This window comes from Lepidothrix coronata, unplaced genomic scaffold (assembly GCF_001604755.1).
Source record: "Lepidothrix coronata isolate B3197 unplaced genomic scaffold, Lepidothrix_coronata-1.0 Scaffold1, whole genome shotgun sequence".
NCBI classification, from domain to species: Eukaryota; Metazoa; Chordata; class Aves; order Passeriformes; family Pipridae; genus Lepidothrix; species Lepidothrix coronata.
In genome coordinates this window covers 2,820,636-2,845,426 of record NW_016690181.1, presented here as the reverse complement: position 1 = coordinate 2,845,426, position 24,791 = coordinate 2,820,636, and the positions used below count along the sequence as shown (strand labels likewise).

Genomic DNA, 24,791 nt, shown 5'->3' with positions numbered 1-24,791 from the left:
TGAGTCTTTCCCTTTGCAGTTTGCGGGCCTGCACCCCCTAAGTCCCACCTGTCTTCAGCCCCCATACTCCCTGCCTGACTCAAGGGCTTCTGCTCCCCAGGAAATCCCAGCTCTGGAAAATGTGTTTGTTTTTTGGACAGGAACGGGAGCCCAGAGTTTGAAACTTTCTGCAAAATGAGAATCCCACTCCTCAAAGACCAGCGGTGAAGGGTGGCTGCCTTGCTGCCTACTAAGCAGGAACACTGTTAAATGAAAGCTGAGTTGCCCCATTCTGCTGGCTATGCCAGACAGGGAGCACATCCTCTATATGGATCTTCTGTGAGGATCCTCTAATCCTCAGCTGTGACCAGGAAAACACAGTTGTGTGAAGCCGTTGGATGGTTTGGGGCAGAGCTGCTTCTCCTGGTGCAGAGCTTTCCAGTGTGTCCCCCCACAGCTGCTCTGCAGTGCAGGAGGCTCCAAGGTCTGGAGCTGCCCCTTGTCCTTGCAGTGCGTGCAGGCAATGCCTTCCCCACGAAGGTTAGTGTTTTCCAGGGGGTTGTTTGCATGCCTTGCAGAGGCAGGCTCCTGCCAGACCCTGAGAGCTGCTGCCCTCCATGCTGCCCCACCGAGCAGAACCTACTGCCCCTCCACAAGTGTCCAGTCTGGCCTGTTGGTGGTCTCCATTTCTGCAAAAGGATGACCACGGAGCCTCTCTGACCTTCCTGACCAGCAAAGCTTTTTACCCACCTTGCTCTGACTGTCAGGAAAGAGGACTTTACCGAGCTTTTGGCTGAGATAATCCCAGCAGGCTGGAGGGGACCTCACATTTGTGTGGCTGGGATGCAGGAAGCATCAGCTCACAGCTAAGTATTGGGTGTCTCTGGCTTCCCTGTGGCACAATGGCTCTGCAAATAAACACAGTAGCTGTCCCGACCTGACAAGCGATGGCCCCACTGTGGCAGCTCCTACTGCAGTGTGCTTGGAGCTCCTAAATGGAGCAGATGCGGATTTGAAGTACCATGGCTAGTCCAGCGTGTGGTAGCAAACACTGCTCACTAAAGTAGTGCCTGTGTGAGAAATAACCTGTGAAAACTTTCCAGAAACTCTTTTTTTCCCCTTTTTCTCCCTGAAGAAATTCAGAAATTGGAAATATTCTCTCTTGTTCATCAAGTACAGAACTGTAACGTTACCGTAGTAGCTTATAGTCACAGAGAAATACAGTCAGCTCCAGAAATTCTAGCAACTCTGATCTCTTCTGCAGTATGTAACAGGGCTTGGAAGAACCTTTCTGCAAGGAAGCTTGACCAGTAAGTATTTCCTGGGCAAGGTACCACCTCAGGCGTGACAGTTTCTGTGGCCCTCATTCAGTTGTTTCCTCTCCAAGATGTCCTCATCTCCAGCTGTGTCAGGAGTTTTGAGACTAACCATTGGTTCCTGTAACAGCTCTAGAAGATTTTGCAGGGGCCAGACCCAGTGTTTAATTACCATCTTTGCTAATTTGCCCAGAGCCAACCTACATGAGAGGATATACAAAATGATGACAGGAGGTGCAGAGGCCAGGAGTCCTGCTGGAGCCAACCAGGCGCTCCAGTAAGAAGAAGAGAATTTTTTCACGAGTCTCAGTGCATGCAAAAACATTTGTGTCTTTGTTCTCTGCCCTGATACACCTGACCCACATGACAGCTGCTTCAGGATTGTTAAAAAATACTTGTGACCAGTTGAAGCAAAACATTGGCCCAGAAATTTGAGCTGCTGGGACTCCAGCAGTCAGAAACTCTTCTTTAAATTAAACGATAGTGTCCCTCTCACATAGGCATCGTGGGAGTCCTTCCCTCCCCCAGCTGCACCCTCAACTGGAGCTCAGAGCTCTTCTGCCTGCCTCCTGCCTCTACCAGCGGCTGCAGACTGCACTGCTGCATTTTTTATTCAGTATGGAATATTGTTCAGCCAGACCGGCTGCCCAGGGTGGTTTGCCGGCTCCTTTGAGATGTCCACAAGAGGGGGCAGCAATATCTTAATATCCCACTGGGGTTGCTTTGGACACTGTACTGTAAAACCATCAGGGACATTGTGCACTGCTGGAGTTGGTGCTCAGGTGTGAGATGTGGGCCTCTATGAGCTCCATTAGATGTGAGGTCCTGTTCCCTTCTTCCTCATCTATGGTAATGTTATTGTCCATATTCCCATACTCCACAGGTTCTTGAAATATCATAATCACCTGCAAGACAGGAGGGAGCTGGTACAACCTTCAAAAGAACAGAGAATGGACCTAAGGTCTCCCAGACCTCTTGTGGGTCCTCTGTGCCCTGGTCCTCTGCTTCCCCTTGGTTTTGTATGGGTTACCCCAGATACTGGGGTCACCAGTCCAGCCCCAAAAACTTTTCAGTGAGACTTTGAAAAAAAAAAACACATGTGGGTGCTTTTATCTATTTGTGAGTGCTCTTTATCTTCTGAATAAGTTTCCCAGATTTTTTTGCTGACTTCTACTGCTCCCAGCGTACAGACTACGTTTTGAAAGAAATAAGAGTTTTTTTCCTGTAATCAGAGGACTTCAGGCAGTAGAGTCTTCATTAAAATCCAAGCAAGCCAAAACAGTTCTTTTGTAGACCGTCATCAAATTTGGAAGCTGGTAGCTGTGTCTCCCAAGCTTCATCACACAACCCTTCTTTGCCTTAGAGGCAGCTGCAAATCTATATTAGAGATGGAGTGGCATTTGTGACACAATGAACAACAGAGGCAGATGCTTTGGGGAGCTATGGGGTCGTTGCACGGACCATGTGGCTCCGCAGCTGAGCAGACGGGAGCTGCCAGAGAGGATGCAATGCTCTTATTCTAATGTCCTCGCTAGAGGTTTTTGGTGCATGAAGTTTCTGTTAAACCAGTTTGAACTGGTTCTCATATTTAGAAACTATCCCTGCTTATGCTGTAGAATTACACCCTGTCAACAAATCTTCCTTTCCCTCTCATCTTAGTATTTTGGGACAGGGGAAAGTCTTTTCCCCTTTGCCCCAAAACCTGGGCTAATCTGCTTTAAATGAAAAACAGATTTGCCAAGGAATCGCCTCTTGCCTGCCATGTCTTCTGCCAGCTGATTCATCCACCAATCCTATGCTGCTCAGCCATGCTGTTTTTATCCTACTTCCACTTATCTCCCCATTCAACTACTAAGTCAGAGACAGAGTGAGAGTCAGAGAACAACCCCTTAGATAAAGGGAAGAGCTGGCACAATGTGTGTGCCCAATACCATCCTTCCCATCACATTGTATATGCGTGTTGTCAGCCAGGGAGGCTTTATCTTCTTCCTTTTTTATTGCATTCTCATCACATTACTGTCTTAAACACACAAGACTGTAAAACCCATGCAAATACCTGGCCAACAGAAAATCAGTAAGCATCTAAAGGACTGTACTTGGAAATAGTCAGTGTTCCAGACATTGTCATTTGAATACCAAAAGCATTGTGTATGGGGGGAAATTCCACTGTTGGCCAACTCTGGGGCAAGTAGTCCAAAGGGAAGCCCAAGTACCAAGGAAATAACTATTTGTTTTCATCAGTGTTTTTTCACCACTAGGCTCCTCTTCCTCCACAAGGCCCTGGATGCAAGGAACTGATCTAGGATCTCACATGCTGTACCTCACAGCTGATGTTTCACAATCCACTGCAGTTTCTTCCTGATGGCTGCACAAGTTTGTCTCTGCACACTGGAGGTGAGCTGGGCTCCATTACATAGGTACTGGTCTTCATATCGCCAAGTGCCAGGCAAGTCCACGTGGTGGGACATTCTGTTTCTCTGCTGGGTGAATTTCCTGCTAGGCTGGCCCAGACCTCTCTGTGGTGGGAGCCTCCGGCCAAGGGTGTAAGACAGGGCAGGACCCCTCGGTAAGCAGAAGCCTGCAGAGGTCATGGTGAAAATTGAGTCCAAAGGAGTAGTTCAGCATTACAACTCATTCTGTCCTGCAGCTAGCCCCAGCTGAAGGAGTAGTCCCATGCTCAGACTGCTTTCTTCACATTATCACTGCTCCCCCCAAAACATTCTGGCAAAAAGCTATTCACTTTTCAGGGACCTGTTTTCTGCTAGTACAGCTCCTTGAACCAACTCTCCAGGGCATCCCAGCTCTTCTGCCACCAGCACTGGCAGAAGAGAACCTACAGGAACATGGCTTGGAGAGCATCTCTGAGGGAAGCTACCCAGAAACATCAACCATACCCATCAGCCCCAACATCTCTCCTAGCCCTATATGCCCTGGCTCCACAGCACTGGACTGAAGCTCTAGAAAACTGCATCCAGCTTCTGCCTGTTGGCCTGCAAGTCAAGTCCCTGCTCAGTGTATCTCTTCATTGGCAGACTGTGAGTAACATTGCCATCTCACCCCTTGGCCCTCCCCATGGTTCGGAGTGCTTTACCCTGCACCCCTGCACTGTTTTCAGCAGGGCTGGTGTCTGGGGCAGGGAGCTCACCTGCTGTCCTGCCTTGGCCCACATCACTGGGGCTGAGAGGTACAGAAGCACTTCCCTAAACTGCCCTCATCTGCTCTTTCACATGGACCCACAACCTCATGAAAGGCTCATTTGTTTCCCATGCCTCCAGGCTTTCTGTAAATTGCCTCATCCAGCTGCTGAGAAAAGGGGGCTTTCCCAGCTTTCATTTATTCCTCGCTATGTTCAGGTTTATGTTAATTGTGCATGATTAGCCAGCTGTGGGCTGGAAACTCTTCTGACAGTCTGTTCCAAGGAAGCCATGAGGAAAGAGCCAGGAAACAGGAGTGGTGAAACACACATGTAAAACTGCAAAAGCTTCTCCATCGAGCCTGGATTTCTGCAGCAGGATGAGTGGGCTACAAATGCCCAGGAGTGTATGGTCAAGTAGAACCTGTGACTGGGGCAAAAGGGATCAATTATTTTGCATAAGTCACCTGAGACAACAGGCCAAGTACTTCCTGGCAGGCTTGTGTGTGTGACCATCAGTAAGTCAGGAGAAAAGCCTCTCCCAGTTAGGAAGGGATGCTCTGAGCCCTGGCTGGCATGGCCTGCATCCCTGGAAGTGCACGCTCCGACATTTCATCCACACAGTATCATACGTAAAGCAGGTACAACAGGCAACCTGATCATCATTTCCCTCTGGGTGGGGAAAAAAAAAAAGTGGTAGTAGCAGTTTGATTTGTGGGGGGTTTTTTGTTTTTGGTTTGTTTGTTTTAATTATTATTTCTGTAGCCCTGAAGAGCTCAGCAGGTTTCTAGTCTAGAGGTAATGAAGCCCCTTGTCCCTGCTCCCCTTCCTGTACTCCAATGAAATTCCTCCAGAAGATTTTTGTGGCTGAGGTGCTCACAGGCTTCAGACAACCTGTAGATTGGGTACTCAAGCCCCCCTTCACTTGTTCTCTTTAGCAGAAGCAAAGCAGAAATGCATTGGAGTTATCATCTCCAGACCTTGAGAAGTAACCAGGGAAATGAGGATAGCAGGGAGCACAGGATGCCTGTCCTTCCCTGGGAGATAACTGTTTTTCCTGACTCTGTCCAAATAATGCCCTTTCTACTTCATAGGTCCTAATGACTTTTCCTCCTGAGAAAAGAGAAAAAGGCCTAACTGATAGGTAACTAATGAAATCCAAAACAGTATGTTGTTTCTGTTTCAAAATGCAGAAGGGCTTGTGTGCCCAGATGGTTTGCTGTTTTAATTGAGTGCTGCCTCTTCTTACCAAGCTCAAGGCTTGGCCAGATCATTACACTCTGTTGGGTAGGAGAAAGGAAGATGTTTTGGATAGGGAGGGTCATTTCTCCCTAATGGAAGAAAGGGGGGATCATGTTAAGCTGTAATGACTTGTGAATATACCTAGTTCTGTAACCAGGGTCTCCCTTTCAGCAACCATATGAAGCTTGAGGTGGGCTGCAGAGATCACTGAATCCTCCTCTGTCAATATCCACTTGCTTCCCAAGTCCTGTAATAGAGATTTTATATGTGGATCAGTGTTTCCTCTCCAGAGCCACTTCTGGTTCCTGCATATGGACCTGTGGCAAGGGCTGCCAGCTGACTGACACACTCATTGAATCATGTCTCAGTCACCTCTCCTCCACAGGAACACCACCATCAGACAAACCCCATGCTCAGTGCTGCTCAGCAGCCCAGTTCCCACTGAAGTCATTGGGCAGACTGGGCTGTGGTCAGGCAGCAGACAGGTAAAACTGGTACTGGAGTCATGACTGGGCTTGTTCAAAGTCTTAACTTCCTATTGCTTGTTTGCCCCCCTCCTCTTCACTTTCCCATAAACTCTACCTTTGTTTGACTCTCAGCACACCCTTCTTTCCTGTCTCTTTGGTTTTTGCTCCAGAGACTTCTGATATGCATTGCAAGATGTCTGGAACTGCCAGACCATGTGGCACAATCCAAGTATCACAGCATCAGGCAGGAGAAAGCATCTTTCTCCAATCACGGAAGCACTGTATCTCTCTGTATGTTCCTGGACACTGTAAATGTTCTGCACCAGATGTACTGGTGTCAAGAAAGGAAGTGGTAATAGATTTTTCCAGTTTGAGTGACTAAGGAGATTTTTGACCCTGTTCAAAGCGCTCCAATAGCAGTTTGGGTGGGATGCTTGTAAACCTTGCAGAGACCATTATGGAAGCCCTAATGATTGAAAACATGCTTGGCTGAAAAAAACAGTGCCTCTCATTCCCAGAAAGCTAACTTCAGCTGAGTGTCCTACAGCAAAATTCAAGATAAGGAAATGTTCACCCCAGTGTATCCATATGGGACCCACGCTCCTATCTGTGGGAGATGTCCAGCAGCTGTGTGAAGGGAAAAACAACCTGGCTGTCTTCTCACCTAGCTTAATGATGTTTTTCAGCAAAGATGAACCAAACTGTCCTCTCCAGGGTGCCTTTCATCTTCTTGGGTGTGTGTAATAATGGCCAGTCTTCTCGAGCGAAGATTTGGGAAAGGTCATTAACCCTTCGAGCCTGCGCAGTGGATTTTTTTTTTTAGGTGAGACACAGCGTGCGCTGAACTGAGCCCACCCTTTAATCCTGAGGTTCATCTGCCGGGGCCGAGCAAGCTTGGACAGTGGCAGTGAGGGTCTCAGGACGTAGGTTTGTTTAGAGTGACCTTCTCTTAGATGGATTGCCTCACAGGGCTGACGAGCTCCATCTGCCCGGGGGGGCTGGGAATCGAACCCGGGTCGCAGCGGTGAAAGTGCTGCACCCTAACCACTAGACCACCAGGGGCCCCCAATTATTATTATCTTCTTGGAGCAGAGGACAAAACAACTTCTCCTTGAAACATTCAGAGCTTGACTAGCCACCTCCTTGTGACCAGACTGCTGCCTCCATGACAAGGGTTTGGGGCTGTCTTCCGAGATGCTATGCTCCTGATGTCTTGGGTGGATTTTTGTGAGTCCAAACCTGTAGGTGACTGATGGGGACAGAGTTCTTGTCCCAGTCCAAGCAGTAAGGAAATCAGTTCTCTGCCCAGTTGTCTCTCTCAAAAAAAGTGATGATTGAAAGGTCAGGCTCCTGACTCTGTTACAAGCGAAGAGATGATGCTCAGTGCATCTTAAAAGTGGCCACTGAAAGCAATGAGACAAAGGATGTTTGCTTGTCTGTGCTGCAATTAGAGTGGAGTAATACATGTTGCACATAGTATGGTCCAAATTTCTGAAAAGATGAGTGTTGTGGATCTGGGCAAAGCACAGGAGCCATCCCCAGTGTGATTGTAATTGTAAGGTACAGCAGTTCTCTGAAACTGCTTTGAATACCAGGCTGGAAAGGGCCTCCTGACTCACGTCCACTTACCTTATATTCTAGACAACTTTGTCATCACAAACAAGACATGCTCAGTCTCCATGGGGAGGGGTTTGTTCTCCCAGTGTTCCATCTGAAAACCTCTCCAGAACTTCCGGGCTTTGTGACCAAAAGAAATCTCCTGCTTTCTAACCTGTTTGAATTTTGTCCTGTTCACACTCATTTCATTTGTGCCAAAAATTTATCTTTTCTTTAAAAAGTTTTTTTTCTACCCCTAGCATGAGCTAGCTGAGTATCTCACGAAGAGGCTATGCCTCAACCTCTTCTTACAGTTCGTCCCACATATCTGATGGTTAGAGTACTGGATCTCCTGGCTCCATAGGATTAGCAAAAATCTCACAAAATAAGAGAGATTTTAGAAATCCTTAGTATGTCTAATGAAGCTAAGATTGCTGATTCACCCTAGGACAAATCAGAGGGACTGCCCTGCTGCCCAAGCATCCCTATTTCTCCCAGGTAAAGGTAGATGTCAAAGAGGATTCTGCCATGACCAGTGACTAAGTCATTTGTTTGTCAGTCATGCTTGGCCAAAGTCCAGACAGGGTGTGAGGAAAGCAAACCTTTGTGTTTTCATGACAAAATGTATTTTAGCGTAGCAAGATCTGTTTGTTCATTTCATTTAAAAGCCCCTCTGTTTTCAACCTCCTGAAACTGCCAGGAAACACTCCCGCAACTTTGCAGTGTCTCTCCAGTCCCCACGCCTTAAAGCCTTGCCCGTTGTCATTGCTGAATTGAGGCAGCTATTTAAATCAGGGGTGGGGAGTTCATTGATGCTGTGTGCTTCACAGATACAAAAGAAAGAGATCAACCCAGCTCTGAGGAGTTTATGAGCTGATGCAAGCATGACCCCATGCCATCTAAACCTCCTGGAAGCAAGTCAGATTGATGCTCCACAGATAAACATATCAGCAGCTGAGGAACTGTGCACAATGTGGCTCCCATAATTACTAACTCTGGTTCAAAGGCTTTTATGCAAAGGAACAATGGGCACCAAAACAGCGTTGTAGCCTGTTATACACCACAGTGTTTTGCTGTGATGGAAAGGCTTGCCCTGTCAGAGAAGCCTGCTTTCCGTGTCCCTGTCCTCTTCACAACACAGAGGTAATTTCTATTGGTAAGGAGGCTATTGTCCACCTTTTAAGAACGGGGATATATATTCTGGCTAAGAAGATGAAAAAAGGTTTTAGTAAACAGGGAAGAGCCAGTCCAAAAAAAAGGCAGAAGACATTTGCACTTTTGCCTCATGTCCATTTTTCCTCTCTGCTCACTGAGTTGAGGTTCTGCCTTCGAAAATAGGTCAGTATTCAGCATGAACTGGTAAACTGTGGGATGTGAGCTGCTGTCCAGCCAGCCCCTGCTGGTTCAGGGTGCTTACAGAGCTGCTTTCATCAACTTCAGAACCATCTTCTTCTTGTGTAACTCTGCAATCAGCGATGCATATTATGACTGGGCAGCTTCCTTACATCCAGAGCAATATTTATTTTGCAGGGGAATGCTTTGCATAAAGCATTCATACCCTGCTCACTCAGCACTGCTGAGACAGGACTCTGCGTGCAGCACCCTACATGTGGGCTGAGTCCCCCACAAGGAGCTTTCCAGCCCTTGTGAGAGGTAGGCCCTTTTTCTCTGGCCCTTCTACACAAAACTGGATTACCTCTTAGTATTTTTCATCTCTTTACTGAGATATGCTTTATTTTCAGTCAGTTGCTTTCCTTCCTGCTCATTTTATCTTCTTGACCCCAGAATACCAAAGCAGTGTATTTGCACAGAAGCACCCCAAAGCCAGATCTACAGACAGAACACCCACATTATTTCAGAACAGCAGAGAAATCTGTCCTAGCTGGTGGGCTGCTGGGAGGGGAAGGGAAGAAATAAAAGGGCAGCAATCCTCATGCCATTATCCTAACAGGCCCCTAACACTCATACTTTTTCAACTTCATTTCATAGCATGGCAGGTGTGATGTGAAATGCTCTGCTCCCTGACAACCCAGAGAGTTTGTGCTGAAAGTTTGTTCCCTTTTAAATCATCAGATTTCTTTTGCTCTCCTGCAAACACTTGCTTGGAGCTCCGGAGGTACATGCAGGTTGGTGGGCCACCTGAGTGTTATTTGCAGTCAGGATCTCAATGAGGTTGACACAGGCTTCAGTGGGAAGGGTCTCTACAGCCAACACTCAAGAGTAGGTGTTGGCAGGCTGAGCTGAATAACAAAAACATTATTTAGTAAGTAGTAGTAACATTAGTGGTAACAAAGTATCTCTTTCATATTGTGCATAGTTATAATTTTTCACTTTCAAGTGCTACAGCTTGCTGGAACTCCATTTTTTCTCTGGGACATATGTTTCTACTACTTTGGAATATTCCTAGTAAACATTCCAATGTATACTTTTCTTGTGACCCACACTGAACCCTGGGATTTCTGTAGGACGGAAAACTTTCCTTCTAGGAAATCATGAGTTCTTTCTCTCATAAATGAAAGAAGCGGCATGGTCTGTTCACCTCTGAGGGATCTCTCTTCCCACAGAAGATGCATCAGAGCTGCAAAGGTTGAAGGTGCAACTCATTTCTTCTCAGCCAGAAGGCGGGAATCCTGGAGATGTCTGCATCAGGAGTGGTCAGTGTGACTGGGTTCCTCCAAGGTTCATACAGACTCACTGCTGAGAACAGGCCTGTGATCCAGCAGCCCCGGCTGCATTGATATAGGTGGTCACCAAAACAGGATAGTTCCACCCAAAAATCCCTTGAAAAAAGATAATCTATCAAAATGTGAAAATGTTGTTTAGATAATTCCTGGCCAGCATCTGCCTGTAACCCTCTTATCAGTTCCACCAAGTGAGATGAAAAGACAGGGATGTGGAGCACATGAGGCTGTGTAGTAGTTGGGGCTTGTTCCTTGCCAGGAGAGTTTCCCAGGTGTAGAATGACCAAAGGCACCAGCTGAGGTCTTCAGTCAAAGGAGATGTCTGGAAGAACCTTAGAGGGGAAAGCGATCTTGCGATGAGTCACTCTAGGCTCAGGTCTGATATCCCTGCCTAAAGAGGCAGAGGTAATTGCCTCTGATTAATGCTGGCAAACCTCTGTGAACTCCAGTGAGGATATGAGAGGACTGACATGCCTCTTTGAGATGGGGGTAAGATAGAGTACAGCCAAGTGGGGGAAGAAAATTAAGCTAAGATGTAGTTTTTAATTACCAATGAAGCCATGCTCTAGGATGGAAGGTTGAGAGCAGAATTCAGTCTCTTCCTACTAGTTTATGCTTCTTGATGTATAGAAATGAGTTTAGGGAAGAGTAAACAGGGCTTGCTGTAGAGTCCCATTTGTAAAATTTAAATGCTCAGGCTGCCCCTTCACCCTTTCTTGCTTGGAGGATGTAATTATTTAGACCAGAGATGTGGCCAGAGATTTCTAGTAGGTGCCAATAAAATACAGAAGGGCAGCATCAGTGAAGTCAGCACTGATATTTAGCAGAAGCAAAACTTCCTCTTTACTGGCTATGTGTCTGGATGAAGAAGAAGGAAGGCTGCACCCCGGAGTGTGCCATTCCCTCCTGATGAACACATTGTCAAGGTGCTCTGCAGCTCCATTCTGGTCTCACCTCTGGAAAAGGGAGAGGGAAACAGTCCAATACATGCCTGACAGCAAGTGTCAACAGGAGAGTTTTGTGCCCCTCAAATATATCTTTTGGCACCTGAGAATCTGGCTGTATCTTAGCTGGGAGGCATGATCAGAGTTTGGTGGTGGTAAGCTAGCTTCATCCAGCCATGTATCATGACAGCCCAGCAACACAGAATTCAGTATGGGTTCGGGCACACCTGCCTGGGCCATCAGCTGCTTACCCAGAGAGCTGGCCTTGGAAGCATGTGCTGCTCCTGTCAGTTGCTCTTGTCTACTAAGCTCTGCAGAGGTGTCTCAATAGTCAGAATACCTCTTCCTCCTCTGCCCATCCTAAAAATGATAAACTCAGAGTGGGATGCTCTTTCTCCGTCCTTGATTAAAACTAGTTCTGAGTCTTGTTCAAAAACAGTTCTTGCTGCTGCTGGGTCCCCAGACCTCCTGTGTGGTGTTGTCTCATCCGCCCTGGCTGTGGCTATGCTCAGATAGTTCTGCCTGAGCTACAGATATCAGGTGGAAGCAGCAGAGCAGACATGAATGTCCCACATTCTGGATTTTGGGTCCAACTCTTTATTATTCCCTGGGGACTTTATAGCTATATAAAGACACTGTGTTTCAGTCTTCCTCCTGTCCTACCATATCACCAAGGTGGCATATGTACCATTTAAATAGCAATAGGTATAGGGCTTTCTTTTAATCACCTCCTAATTTTGCAGACTACAGTTTTTGTGTTTCCTTCAACAGCTCTAAAGGTTGGAGACATTTGCTCTAAATGAATACTGAATTTCTCCCTTAATTACCTAAACCCCAGATCTTGAGCTATAATCAAGAGAGTTTGGTTTTCCAGTTCTCTCTGGAAACTCACAAAAGACAATAATGGAGACGGGTGTCTGGACACATTTTAGAACCTTAGTCCCATTTTGAGGACTGTGTGGAGAAGTGCTCTGATATTCCTGGCAATAACCCTTATCCTGCTATGGCACTCCATGAATATCACACTATGGAGGGCAAGGAACTATCTCTTGCAAATGGAAAAGGGAAAGTCATTCCCTCAAAACCACACAGGGAAATGATGTTAATGCCTGGGTCTGCATTTCCAGGTTTCTGACAACAAAAATTATATCTAGACTTACCCTCTCTACAATACCTAATGCAGTGTCTTTATAATCCAAAAAGAAATGTCTGGAGATGGTGAATAAATGCATTGCACAGAAAGAGGTAGGATACTGCTGTTACTGGCACTTATAAGGCAGCCAGGCAGGCACTGCAGGATGTCCTCTTCCTCCCAAGGTATGGTTGTATTTTATTGGTTAGCATACAGTCCCCATATTTCAGGCTTAGAATCCTGTGAAAGGAGTCTTGTACATGTAAGACTTTACTGTTAGATGCTAATAACTTGTTATTCTACAAATCTATTCGGCTTACAAGAAATAAACCAAATCATCCTATAGAAGATATCACAACATTAAATATCCTCTCCTACCCTCCCTTCAAATTATACACTGCTGCCCAGATAATATTCCAGGGTGGCTGACATCTTTCATCTGCTCCCTTTTATTAAAACCCCTTAGCAAGTGGAATGAATATTCCTCTGTGCTATATATAGCACCATGTGTACTACTATCCACAGCTGGGAGTACAGTTTGGGTACCCACACTTGGATCTTTATGGTTTGGTTTTTGTAAGCCTTTTTTTCTCTGTGCCTGCCAAGTCTCTGGCTGGCTGGTGGCGTTGGTGTTCCGTGAGAAGCCTGCTGCTCTTCTTTCCTGGCAGAGGTTTCACAGGGTTTCAGTGTCTCCCTCCAGTGCAGTTATTAAAGGCTTTTGTTTATCTTGTGAAATCTGCCCTGTGAATGCTGACACTGACTGAAGTACTGGGAGAGTTTCCCTGACTCTTCCTCTCGCTGTCTCTCACGGGTCTATTCCCATGAAAATGATCTCAGGTGTGCTGTGCGTCATCAGCCCGCCCCAGGCGCTCTCTGGCTTACTGGCAGGGAAGATGAATGCGCTGTTTCTGAAGCCCTACTGGGTTGGCTGCTCCTCCTGCCTCAGCGCTGTGAAGAGCCATCCCAGCCGTTCTGGCCACAGCAGGCACCAGCTGTCCCCAGGCACACGCTGCTCCCCAGGCAGGGGGCCCAGCAAAGGGCTTTGCTGCAGGAGAGCAGCAAGGATCCTGCAATACCATCAGAAACCCATTTTCACTGCTTGGGCAGCATTTTCCCAGCCTCTCTCCCATCCAGCCCTGCAGGGATGCAGTCTGTGACGGGAAAACCAAATCCTCCCACAATGAGCCCTGCTGCAGCACGTGATGCTGACTTTCCCTTTCGTATGAGAAAGCACCTTAGTCTCCGGGGCTGAGGTGTTGAAGCATCGCAAGTGAGTTCCAAGTTAGATCCCTGACAGATCCCAGCTAGATCCCTGTGTCCCTGCTGCCACTGAGCTTTGTAACTAGGTGTTTTCCTGGTGAAGCAGAGGGTTAAGCTCGGTGGCAGGGCAAGATGCTTATGCGGATGGCGGAAGAAGGGGCAAGCCCACAACTTGAGTGCCCTGAGCTCCCCAAAGTCTAACATCTGTGTTGTTAAACGACCGCCACAAGCATTCACATGTAGGTAATTGCCTGGAAATCAGCAGTGCTGCCCCTACCAGAAAGCCCTACTGTATCACCAGCACAATGATGGCAGTGCAGCCGTTGGGGTGCCACGGGCTTTGCTGTCCGTGCCTGATTTGCTAAACTGCATTCTCCCACTGTCCTCCTCTGCAGGTCTATGGAGGTTCCTCCATGGGAGGTCAAGCTCTTCCACCCTCACCACCAGCAGAGCCAGGTCCCGTGGGTGGGCCCTGGGTGCTAGCTGGGAGCTGGGGGAGCAGCAGGTACCGTACCCTGGCCAAGAAATCAGGCCTGACTCTGAGGCTGCCACTGCAGCATTTCCTGCTGCACCAAAAGCCTGGGGAAGGTTTCAGCAGAACCTGGCTTGCTTTCTGAGAAAACAAGGAAAGGGAGCTTTACCCTAGACCCTGGGAAGCCCTTGTCTTTTCATTGTATTTTAATTTTAAGAGATTGTCTGCCCCGCCCAAGATTATCTCATGGGAAAGAAAAGCCTGGCTCAGTGACTCGTGGTGAAACTTGTCCGCAAGCCAAATTTCTCTGCACCTGATGTTCCTCCATAGCAGCAGAAACCAGAGTATTTCAGTTCACAACACTGCCCTAGGGGCAGTGCTGGGGATAAGGGGTTGGAGGGGGAGGATGGGACCCACATCTCCTCCTGCTCCTCCAGAACAAGTCCAGCAAGTTTGGATGCTGAGCAGCTCAGTCCAGGAGCTGGAAAGGGCATGGTGTCACCCTGGGAACGTGGATCACGTGGGTCTGCAGCAAAGGCAACCTGTCTCAGGGATACGTTGAAACATACCTTGCTCTCTTGTGCAATAGGTCTTTGCAAGTAAAATGCTGTATTTATACTGTGGGAACAGAGAGCCCAGGGCTGGACTCAGCAGAGTCATGAGTAAGCAGCTTCCAAGAGGGCCAGGTACCAGCTGGGCCAGCTCTGATTCCTTTTCTGTGAGCAGATGCAGACTAGGTGCTGGGTCTCAACCAACATCCTCCGGTACAGTAAGAATAGTCTTGGAACCATACTGTAAAGTTCAAGTGGTTTCTTTGTATATCTGCTTTATCTCCCAGCTTCACTACAGAGTGATTTAGCAGGGCTCCAGGAGAAGAAATGCTGTAAAGGAGAGCCAAGATGTATAAGCAGATCATAAGGACAGCATATTGGGCAGAGGGGACCTCTCAGCAGGATGGAAGAGCAGCAGTTCCATTAACACACTGTCTGTGACAGGACAAACATTCCTTGTGATGACAGTGTCTGTTTAAGCAATGTCTCTACTCTCTCCTGCTCCTCTGGTGTTCCCATGCTGCTCTTTGAGAGGCTGCAGAGAGGACCACAGGAGGGGGCCAACCTAGCAGAGGGGTATTAAGAACAAAGGTGAAGCAGATTACTTAGCTGCCACTACAGCTGAGAAAAGTCAAGCCAGACCCTGCTTCCAAGCTGGAAATGGTTGCTTAATTCATACATAGCATTAAACTTGGAGCAATCTGAAGAAAAAAGCCGGTTAGCACCTGAGGATTATATTGAGGGGTGTTAAGAAAGTGATAAGGTTGTTAATGCAATCGCACCCCTCTCAGGAAATGGGAGAGGATGCCATTCACAGGTAATTGCGTTTCAGCAGGGATGCTCCTGCTGGACTCTCCTCAGCTCACTTCATAATAATTCAGCCTGTCCCTTCAAAGTAAGTAGGATGTAACTTACAGGGCATAAAGATCTCCAAAAGGACTTTTAGACCTGCCCTTCTGATGCTGGAAGGAGGCTGTGCTGAGTCAGACGAAACTTGGTATTATTTTGGGGATTAATTCCCAGTCAGGGTTCAGTGGAAGCTCAGGAAAGTGTTGCCAGCTGGGAACCTTCTTGGCATAATTAAGCCTATTTAGGGTGTGCTACCTACTGAAAAAGGAAACTAAAGGGTCCTTCCTTTCCATACCGTGTTCCTACCATTGCTGACACCTGAGCTCAGCTCCTTTGGAGATGGCAGCTGAGAGTGGCAGCAAGCACACTGGCTTTCATATGGATTTATGCAACATGGTATGTACCTGAAGTACTTGCAGTGTTGCCTATGCAGGTGGGAATCCCTGATCAGTTACTCTGCTGGATGCAAGGACTGTGAAGGAGTTTGCTGTCCAGGATCCAAGTTAGAGTCCTGAGAAAGAAAGGAGGTACTTTTAACATCTGATGCTGAACATGCTCTGATGGAGCAAGTCAGATCAACTAATCATACGGATCCTTTCTGGTATAAAAGCAGGCATCACTTGTGAGGAATTGTGCTGGCCTAGTAATGGGCTGAGCTAGCTTCATCCAGCTTGGTGGGGCAGTTTGTGTTAGCAACCATATCCCAGGAACTTCCCTGTGCTCCCAGCAGCATCTGAAAATACAGGTTGGTCAACCAACACTGCAAGGCAGAAACAAGCCCAAACTACCAAAGCACAGATCCAGTACTGCACCACGGAGAGGACTAGAGCAAGGCTTTACAGACACTTCAGGTGGCTTTAGTAGGAAACTCCATTTAACGAGATAGATTCACACCCCCACCCAGGAGTTCAGCTTTGTTCACCGGTTTCAGGGAGTTTTAGAGTGCTTATTGTGCACATGACAGGATATGGCTCAGTGGAATGACTCACTCCCCAGTAAAGTTAATTCACACTTTGCTGCTATTTCCATTCACAGGTTCTTCTGTAAGCTTTAGTGCCAGGAAGCTGCAAAGCTGGGAGCTTGTTCCAAATATTCCCACAGGTTACTTTACATCTAGCAAACAGTTGATTGCAGGAGGACAGTGTGATTTCAGACTTTGTTAAACAAAAGCAAAAAAAACAACAAAAAAACCCCCCAACGACAAATAAACCAAAAAACAATCACAAAACACTACTACCCCCAAAACCCCACAACAACCTCCCCACACAAAACACAAGTTCCCCAATCGTGTTTTGTTGGCATTAGTTTCTTATTCTCTTCTAATTTCTGAATCCTATTTGCTCATTACCTCTGTGACATTTTGGGGGTTTTGTCTATTTTCTCTCCTAGCTCTCTGCTGAACCACCACACTGCACCCTCAGCAGCCTCATTTCCCAGTCCTCTGCCTTTGGAGCAGCTATGGGAGCCCAGATGTGGACAGGCAGGGGTCTTGACCTATCTGTGATGCTGAAGATGGGGCTAAAAGGAGGAGTCCTGTGAACTGTCTTGGATGGAACCTTTGCATCCCGTGTGACACAGGCAAAATTTTTCAGCACTTGAACAGTGTTTAACTACCAAGGTACATTAAATAAAACTGGTTGCTAAATTACCCACCAGCCTAATGACAGAGCAGCATGCTGTTATTAAGGCTCCAAATGCAAGTCCTACATGGGCTTGATTCAGAGAGTGCTGGGAGGGCCTCCTGACTGACCCCTGGATGGTGGCTTCTGGGGAGAGGCATTGAAATCTTTGGATGTTTGCTACTCCATCCCCCCCAGGAACTTTCACCCTGAGTGGCTGCTGAGGTAGAGAAAGATTAACTGAGGTGACAGAAGGAACTAGGAAGGTTTCAGGTATGAGGCGATTTTTACCATTGCTAATGGTGGTTAGGACATGGAGTGAGAATTGAGGCTATTTTCCCTCTTATGCTATTGTCAGTAAAATGGAATAACTCTTCCTCCATGTTAAAGCCCAACTTGATTTGCACTGACAAAATTACAAACACAAATTGTGGACATTAAAAAAATTTATTTTACCAAATATTAGATGCAATCACAGAGGAAGAAAGTAGCTCTTAGTACAGTTTCTTTTCCAGAATGAAATAATCCCTGTTTCATACCAAGCTACTGTAGGACAACCCTTGCTCTCCTCAGCAGGAGAGAGGTTGGTGCTCTTTCCACCTGTGGATTTTCTCCAAAGGGGTATGGCATGCTCTTTGGCAGGTCACACCACAGCTCCCGGTCTCACAGGCTAAAGAAATGTGTAAAGACCCAACAAACTGAACTAGTCATACAGCAAAGGTGCCTGTACAGGTAGGAATACATGCAGGGATGCATTGCTGAGGGCTTTGTTCAGGAAGTGGTGTCCTACCTAAACCTTTGTCAGACATGTCACTCCTAGCTACTGCCTCTATACTCACCACCTCTTAGGACTCCTCCGGGACCTGAATGGCATTTCAGTAGGAGGAGTCCTTTCAACATTCAGCTTATTTTGCTACACCATCCTTTTCAGGTCTCGAAGCTTTACCCTTCAAGTAGCTCCAAGTCTGTGGGCAACTTCCCTTCGCAGGAAAACTCATCCACCTCTTTCATCCTGCAATACTGCCCAGGGAGACAGCAGTCTTGTCTCATGTCCTAGGGACTATGTGAGCTGCACCACAAAAAGAGATAGTTGTGAGAGATGTTTGCAGGCATTTCTTTAGAGCCAGACTGCATTACTTGCATTTGTCTTTTTACAGGCTCACTAGCTCGTGTAAGCTTGCTTTTGGACCAGGGCAAACCATCCATAGCTGTATCTCTTTCTGTCACATCACTCCAGAGCATTCCGAAAGTGATGGGTCATGGCCAGATGCAGAGAACCCCCTGAGTATTGAAATTATTGCTTGACAGACCTGTCACACCCTCTGCTACATAAACCAAAATGAAATGTCTCTGCAAATGAAGATTTAGAAATTGATGAAAGTTCTGTAATAAAATGTGAATAGAGCCACAAGGATATTAATCCCCTGAGAAACAGCTGAGAGGGGAAGGGAGCAAACACAGTGAATGTTTTTCTCCAGCAGAAACTTCATGGATTGCCTTTGCTTTTGATTTCAGCAGATAAAGCAGTGACTTTTAAGAAATGGAAGCACAACAGAAATAAGCCCTATACCCTCCCTTCCTGTTCTGCAGCCTCAGGAAGAACTGTACAAGGTAAGTTCTGTTCTCTTGTGTAGATCTGAAATGGAGGATTTTACTGATGAAGAGGAACTCTCACTACAACATCCTCCTTTTGATTCTGAACTGAATGTATGGATAATATTACTTTGAAATTGATACCACTAGCAAATTTTTCAGGTCCCTAGAATATTCCCTGAATATTAGGATCTCAGCTAAGTAGAATCACAACTTTCATTTAATAACATTCATTCTTCTTTCCTTTTCCATCTCCCTTTCTCCATTCCATCTTTTTCCTTTTTATTCTCTTCTTTTTCTTCCTTCTCTGTTCTTTCATTACATGCATTACCACCCCCTGGTAGTGTTATAAAGCCTTTGCTGACAGTTTTGTCGCTGCTAGACAGAGCCGCTCATCACTGTTCCTCACCTGTTCTTTCTCTCAAAACACCACACACACAAAAAGCCTTTCGAAGTAGGTCCCCAAGTTCACAACTATCTCTTAAGATAGGACTATAACACTGGCCCCCAGTAGACAGTCCTCTCAAAAAAAGTTTTGCTCAAAGTATTACTGTAGCTCCCAGTCCATTTTCTCTTCAGCCTGCTAATGGCATTTATTTAGGAAATACCTTCTCAAGGGTACTCTCAATAGAGGGCCTTTAAGAAAGAGTGCTGCTTTTTCACAGCCATGTAACTTCTACCTACTTTGGCAAACAGAATCAGAGGGGGAACCCAAGTCTCATGTTACAAACTCTGCAGCCCATGTCTGACCACATTGCAGTCGCCCCTGCCCTACTCTCTGCCAAGCCTGTAAATCAGCCAAAACACAGGCCGATTTCGAAAGTCCCCCACATTTATTATGCTGCATCAGAACTTCAAAAGTGTGTGAGCTTCGACCAGGAAACTGGTCATTTTGAACAATGTAAGGAACCTGCCTGTTCTGGGGTACTGAGTCTTCATGTATTAAAGGCTCCCCTTAGTCTGGGACACTACAGACATGTCCAGCAGGTATTATAGCTGCCTGGACCATTCTACATCTTGGCACAGTGGCAATCTAGTTCATGTCTCCCAGGCATCTGATACTGTACCCAGCAAGACACAGGTTTCCAAGCCCAGCAGCTTATCATACCCTCCTTGCTGGGGCCATAGGAGCAGTCACTCCAAGAAGGTGCAGAGCCAATACTGGCTTTAGGTGTTTCTTTCCCCTTCCTTTAAAGCGGCTTCAGACAAAGCAAAAGAACTTCTTCCACCGGCACTTGGAGAGAGTCTTGATGCCTTTGGCAGTCATCTTCTTTTCCTGCCGTGCTTTGTGCTCAACACCACTGACAATGGCCATGTCAAAAACTTCTTTGAGGTTCTTTTGAGTCAGTGCTGAGCATTCCAGGTAGGCTTCAGCCCGGATTTTGTCAGCTAGACCTTCCGCCTGAGGCCGGGGCACAGGCTTCACATGGTAGCGATCCAGGCTGATGAGGACATTGACATCGTCCCGCAAGTCTGCCTGTGTCCCCACTAGCAGCACTGGTGCCCGGGGGTTGTGAGTTCGTATCTCAGGGATCCACTTCTCAGTAATATTTTGGAAGGAGCTTGGGTTTACCACACTGAAGCAGACAAGGAAGACGTCGGTGTCAGGATAACAAAGAGAACGCAAACAGTCAAAGTCCTCCTGTAGAAAAGGAAGGGGGGAAAACAGAAGAGGGGGGAAGAACAAAGAAGTCTTCACTGGACTGATCTTCTAACAGCATGATACTTCAGTAGCTTTTCCACATGTTAACTAGGATAGAAAGACCCTCAGAGGCAGAGCATTGTGCTGATTTTGTGGCCATGCCACGTTTCAGACACAAGTTTCAGAGCCATTCACCAAATGGCTGGTGCTGGGCTAGTGCATTTCCTTTCTTCCCAGTTCAACACTGCCTTCCTCAAAGCCTGCAACAGTCCCTGTCCCACAGGATCAGAACTGGAATATGCTTTGATAGAGCTTACCTGTCCAGCAGTGTCCCACAGCTGAATCCGGACAGGGGCTCCATCCACAAGGACCTGCACTGTAGCAGAAAGAGAATGAGGATGAATCTAAAGCAGTTGATCAGCATTCACACACACACTTTTACGGGCCATTCCCAAGCACTGTGGGTCGTATCCCATTGAACAGACTCACTGAAGTCACTTAAGTCTGTCCTCCTAGCTGACCGTCCTCCCAGACCTCCCTAAAACAGCTGAAGCTTGCACTGGGAACATTAAGAGACCTGCAACAGACCTTCTGATTTTGTTGGCTCTCAGGTGTTTTGTGTACTTGTCCAGTATTTCGAAAGAATAGTTCCACATTACTGAGCAACTGTTCCTCTAGAGAAGAGGAACCCTTAGCCAAACAGTGTCCTCATTAACCACTCATCCTTCTTCCACAACACAGGAAAGAAGGATAAAAACAAACTGAGAACTTCAGCAGCTTGCTCCTAGCTTCTTGGCCAAGGAAACTCAAATCACTCTCAAACAAGCTATTGAGAGATTTTCCCATTCAGACCAGAAATCTGTCTTTAAAAAAAAAATTCTGTGAGTGTCCTAGCTAAGGAAAAACAAAGACCTAAACCCATCTTTGAAATGAAGAAGTTATTAAGAAAACAGTGATGAGTGACATCCCCTTTAGAGACTATCCACACACTGAAAACTGGAAAACTGCTTAGTTACACATGTAAAGTTTGCTCCCATTTCACTCCCTAATCACAGTAAGCCTTCATGTGGTATCAGCTGACTCAGACTGAGGGCTGGCAGGACCTCTGATGGAAATCTGGAATGAAACTGTTAGATGTTTAAGCACATAGATACCACAGAGACTGGTTAGGAATTGAGGAAAAGGAGAAAATGGCTAGGGAGCTGGAAGTCACTTGAAAGTCCAGACAAAGTGGATGGGGTTGTGGTTGGGTGAATAGAGGCAGACATCGAGGCTAAGGTGACAATGGCTGGCACTTGACACGAGCTAGCAAAACTCCATTTCTCTGTGCAAAGAGGAGGTTTTATTGTCTTCTTCATTAAAAACAAAAGCAAAAGCAAACAAAAAAACTCCCAACCAGAAGCCAGATCAAGTTTTTGGAATTCTTGAAGTAATCAGTCAGGTGAGAAAACTGATAGAAACAACTGACTCAGAGAGTTTAACACAAGCTTCTGAAGGAGAACACTCCTCCCTGAAAGCAGTGGGGGGGGGGCAGGGGGAGGAAGAGGGAGACACAGACAAAAGATGGCCTGAAGTTTGGTGGGAGACTGGAGGAAAAATGAAGGGGTGGGTGCGTCCACCACAGTGCCACTCCTCACGGCATAGCTGAAAGTCATTGCTTCCTTGTGACTGGGAAAAAGTTGGGTTGTTACCATATCTTTGCCCCAGAGGAGGAAGAGAAACCTGTTCCTGATCAAAGAACCTGCTAGATCCTGACTTGATCTTCAAGGCAGCAGGCATTTGCCTTTCTAGTATCTGGTTTCCTCTGTCTCATAAGTGCATTGAGAGAAGGAATTAGCATCTCTGAAATGTTTTGCTGTCTTCAGAAGACAGGCACCACATATATTACCTACCGCTCCAGTGTTTGCACGAAGTTTTGTCATATCTCCTGCTAGCCTGAGCTACACTAGCAACTCTGCAACACCCCTCCAAATACCGCCCTCACAAGGTCCGCGCCCTCAGGATGAGGATGGATCATGGTACAATAGCGAAGGGGCCGGCAGAACAGGATAGCCTGGTGGAGAAAGGTCACTGAGTACGCGTTTCACCCAAGGCTGCTCTACCTGGCAGTGACACCCAGCAGGAGGTAGCACCCAGAGATGTATGTGGCTGGGTCACTGTCCCAGAGCCGTTTCCCTAATAATGCAATACCTTGCCCTATCTTGTTATTGGCATCACAGTCCCATGACCAGGATTAAAGTCAGGATGTAAACTGCTCAGTTCTGCTGGCACTTGCAATTGCAGGTATTCCCCAAGAGTGGGAGGAATTGGGTTGAAATTTCTGAAGTGGATCCTGAACCATAATTTTTGAATCCAGGAAGGGACTTTCCTCAGATTTATTCAGGTTAAGAGCAGGGGTGAAAAGGGAAACTTATCTATTCTCCCATTTCCTCACAAGAAGCAGAAATTGAACTTCAGAATACCTATTTTTAATGTTTTTGATTTCTATCAGTAGCAAATCCTATGCACCTCTGAAGGCAGGCCTAGTACTTGGGACATCCAGACTGGGGCTAAACCCACGTGCAGCTATTTTCAGATTGCCTATTGCTAATGTGGGCATCTCTGCACTCATGCTGCCTTCACCTTTCTGGATAATTTTATTATGGATTTGCCCTTTCAAAAAAATGTGCAGGCTAATAACAGTAATTTTAAGCCTCTCTTAGCCCAAACCATACAATCAACAATTCCCAGTATAAAACTGAGCAAGTGGGGGGACATTCAGACAAACAAAACACTCCCTCTAAGCACCCTGAGACTATGACACATTAGATGTCTCATTCCTGGTCTGACTCGAGCACATCTCTAATCTACCAATCTGTATTATCAAGGACTGTTGTGTTTCTTCATATCAAATAAAGATAAGAAATCTTTCAAAGGGCTTTGTATTCTTCTGGGGTTTATATTAGAAATCGGAGCCCAAAGGAAGAGGAATGTAGAACAAGAACAAAGATAGCATTTAGAAAAGTGGAAACTAATGAGAGCTCATCAGCTGAAAGGGAAGGCAATTCTAGCCTGACTTACAAAGCTCTTCAACTTTTTGCCAACTTCTCTTCAATGCTAACTTCAGCACACACGTGGGGAACAGGATGGTTTTCCTGAATGTCAGTTGAAGCTACAAAGCCTACAGTGCAATGCTGTGATATTTCTGAAGCTAAAACCACCACAAACGACAATAATGAAAAAATTAAGCCCCCATCTATTTAGTCATAACAACACCACAAAACCAGGAAGGCGCCCCAAGGTCATGGCACTTGCAAACCAACTCGATACACGCTGGGTTGACACAGAGCTGCAGAACGCAGGACCTCCATCTGCTAAACCTCGAAAATGCCCGAAGGAGTCGGTCCGAGTCACAGAAACGCCCTCGGGCTGTGGGCCCCCGGGCTGCGCTGACCGCAGAGCACCCGGCGCGCAGCACCGCCGGCAGCTGCGGCACTGGGAGCGCTCAGATCCGCCCCGCTCGTCCCGATGCCGCGTCGGATGGGGATCATCCCCCGCCGCCCCAGACCCCGCGCAGCCCGGGAGGGCACCTACCGGAGAAGGTGTCAAGAGCGGTGGGCTGGTACTCGTCGGGGTACCCGTTGGTGGTGTAGCTGACCACCAGGCTGGTCTTGCCCACGGCGCCATCGCCCACCAGCACACACTTGATGCCCAGCTCCGGGCCGCTGCCCCTGGGCGGGCTGTGTCTCCGCAGGGCGGGCGCGTAATCCAGGAGCTCCTGGGGAGGCATGGCAATTGCAATGGCACTGGCAGAGGAGGCTCCACAGCACTCAGCGACGGGAACAGCGCGGCGAGGTCACTGCCATCCCGTGCGAGCGGGCCGCTGTCGGGGCTGCCGTGCGGGGCCACCTTCTCCAGCCCGCCGAGCCTCGCTCCTCATCACTACACCTGCCACCCTACGCACAAAACCGGTCCCTATTTCCCTAGTCCCGCCCCGGTCCGCCCCGCCGGGAGGCGGCCTGGCTCACCCCTGCCCAGCCCAGTCGCCTCCTCCCGCCTCGTCCCGCGGGCGAGAGCCCCGGTCCTGCACCCCCATCCGCCGCGATGCCCTCCGAGCAGCTCCTGCCCTCGGAATTTCGGTGGGTGCCACGCCGTGCTCTGTGTCGTGCACACATGGGAAAGCTGCATTCCATCCGTCCCCCTCCTGCTTCCTTTTCAAAAGAAGCAGGGCCATTGCCCCACCTGGGGCATCTGTGATTTCTGCCATAAAATCAGGACAGGAATAAAGCCAACAGCACTGGTCAATATTCCGAGGGACAATGAAAAACAAATGCCC

General features: G+C 47.4%; 1 protein-coding gene across 1 annotated transcript; it reads right to left on the bottom strand.

Moving 5' to 3' along the window:
• Positions 1–20,035: 20,035 nt before the first annotated feature.
• Positions 20,036–24,245, bottom strand: RHOV (ras homolog family member V). The gene is made up of 3 exons (XM_017807016.1): positions 24,050–24,245; positions 20,794–20,852; positions 20,036–20,476 (listed from the first exon to the last, which is right to left on the bottom strand). Exons 1-3 carry the CDS (start codon positions 24,243–24,245, stop codon positions 20,036–20,038), a joined length of 696 nt encoding a protein of 231 aa, XP_017662505.1.
• Positions 24,246–24,791: the final 546 nt, after the last annotated feature.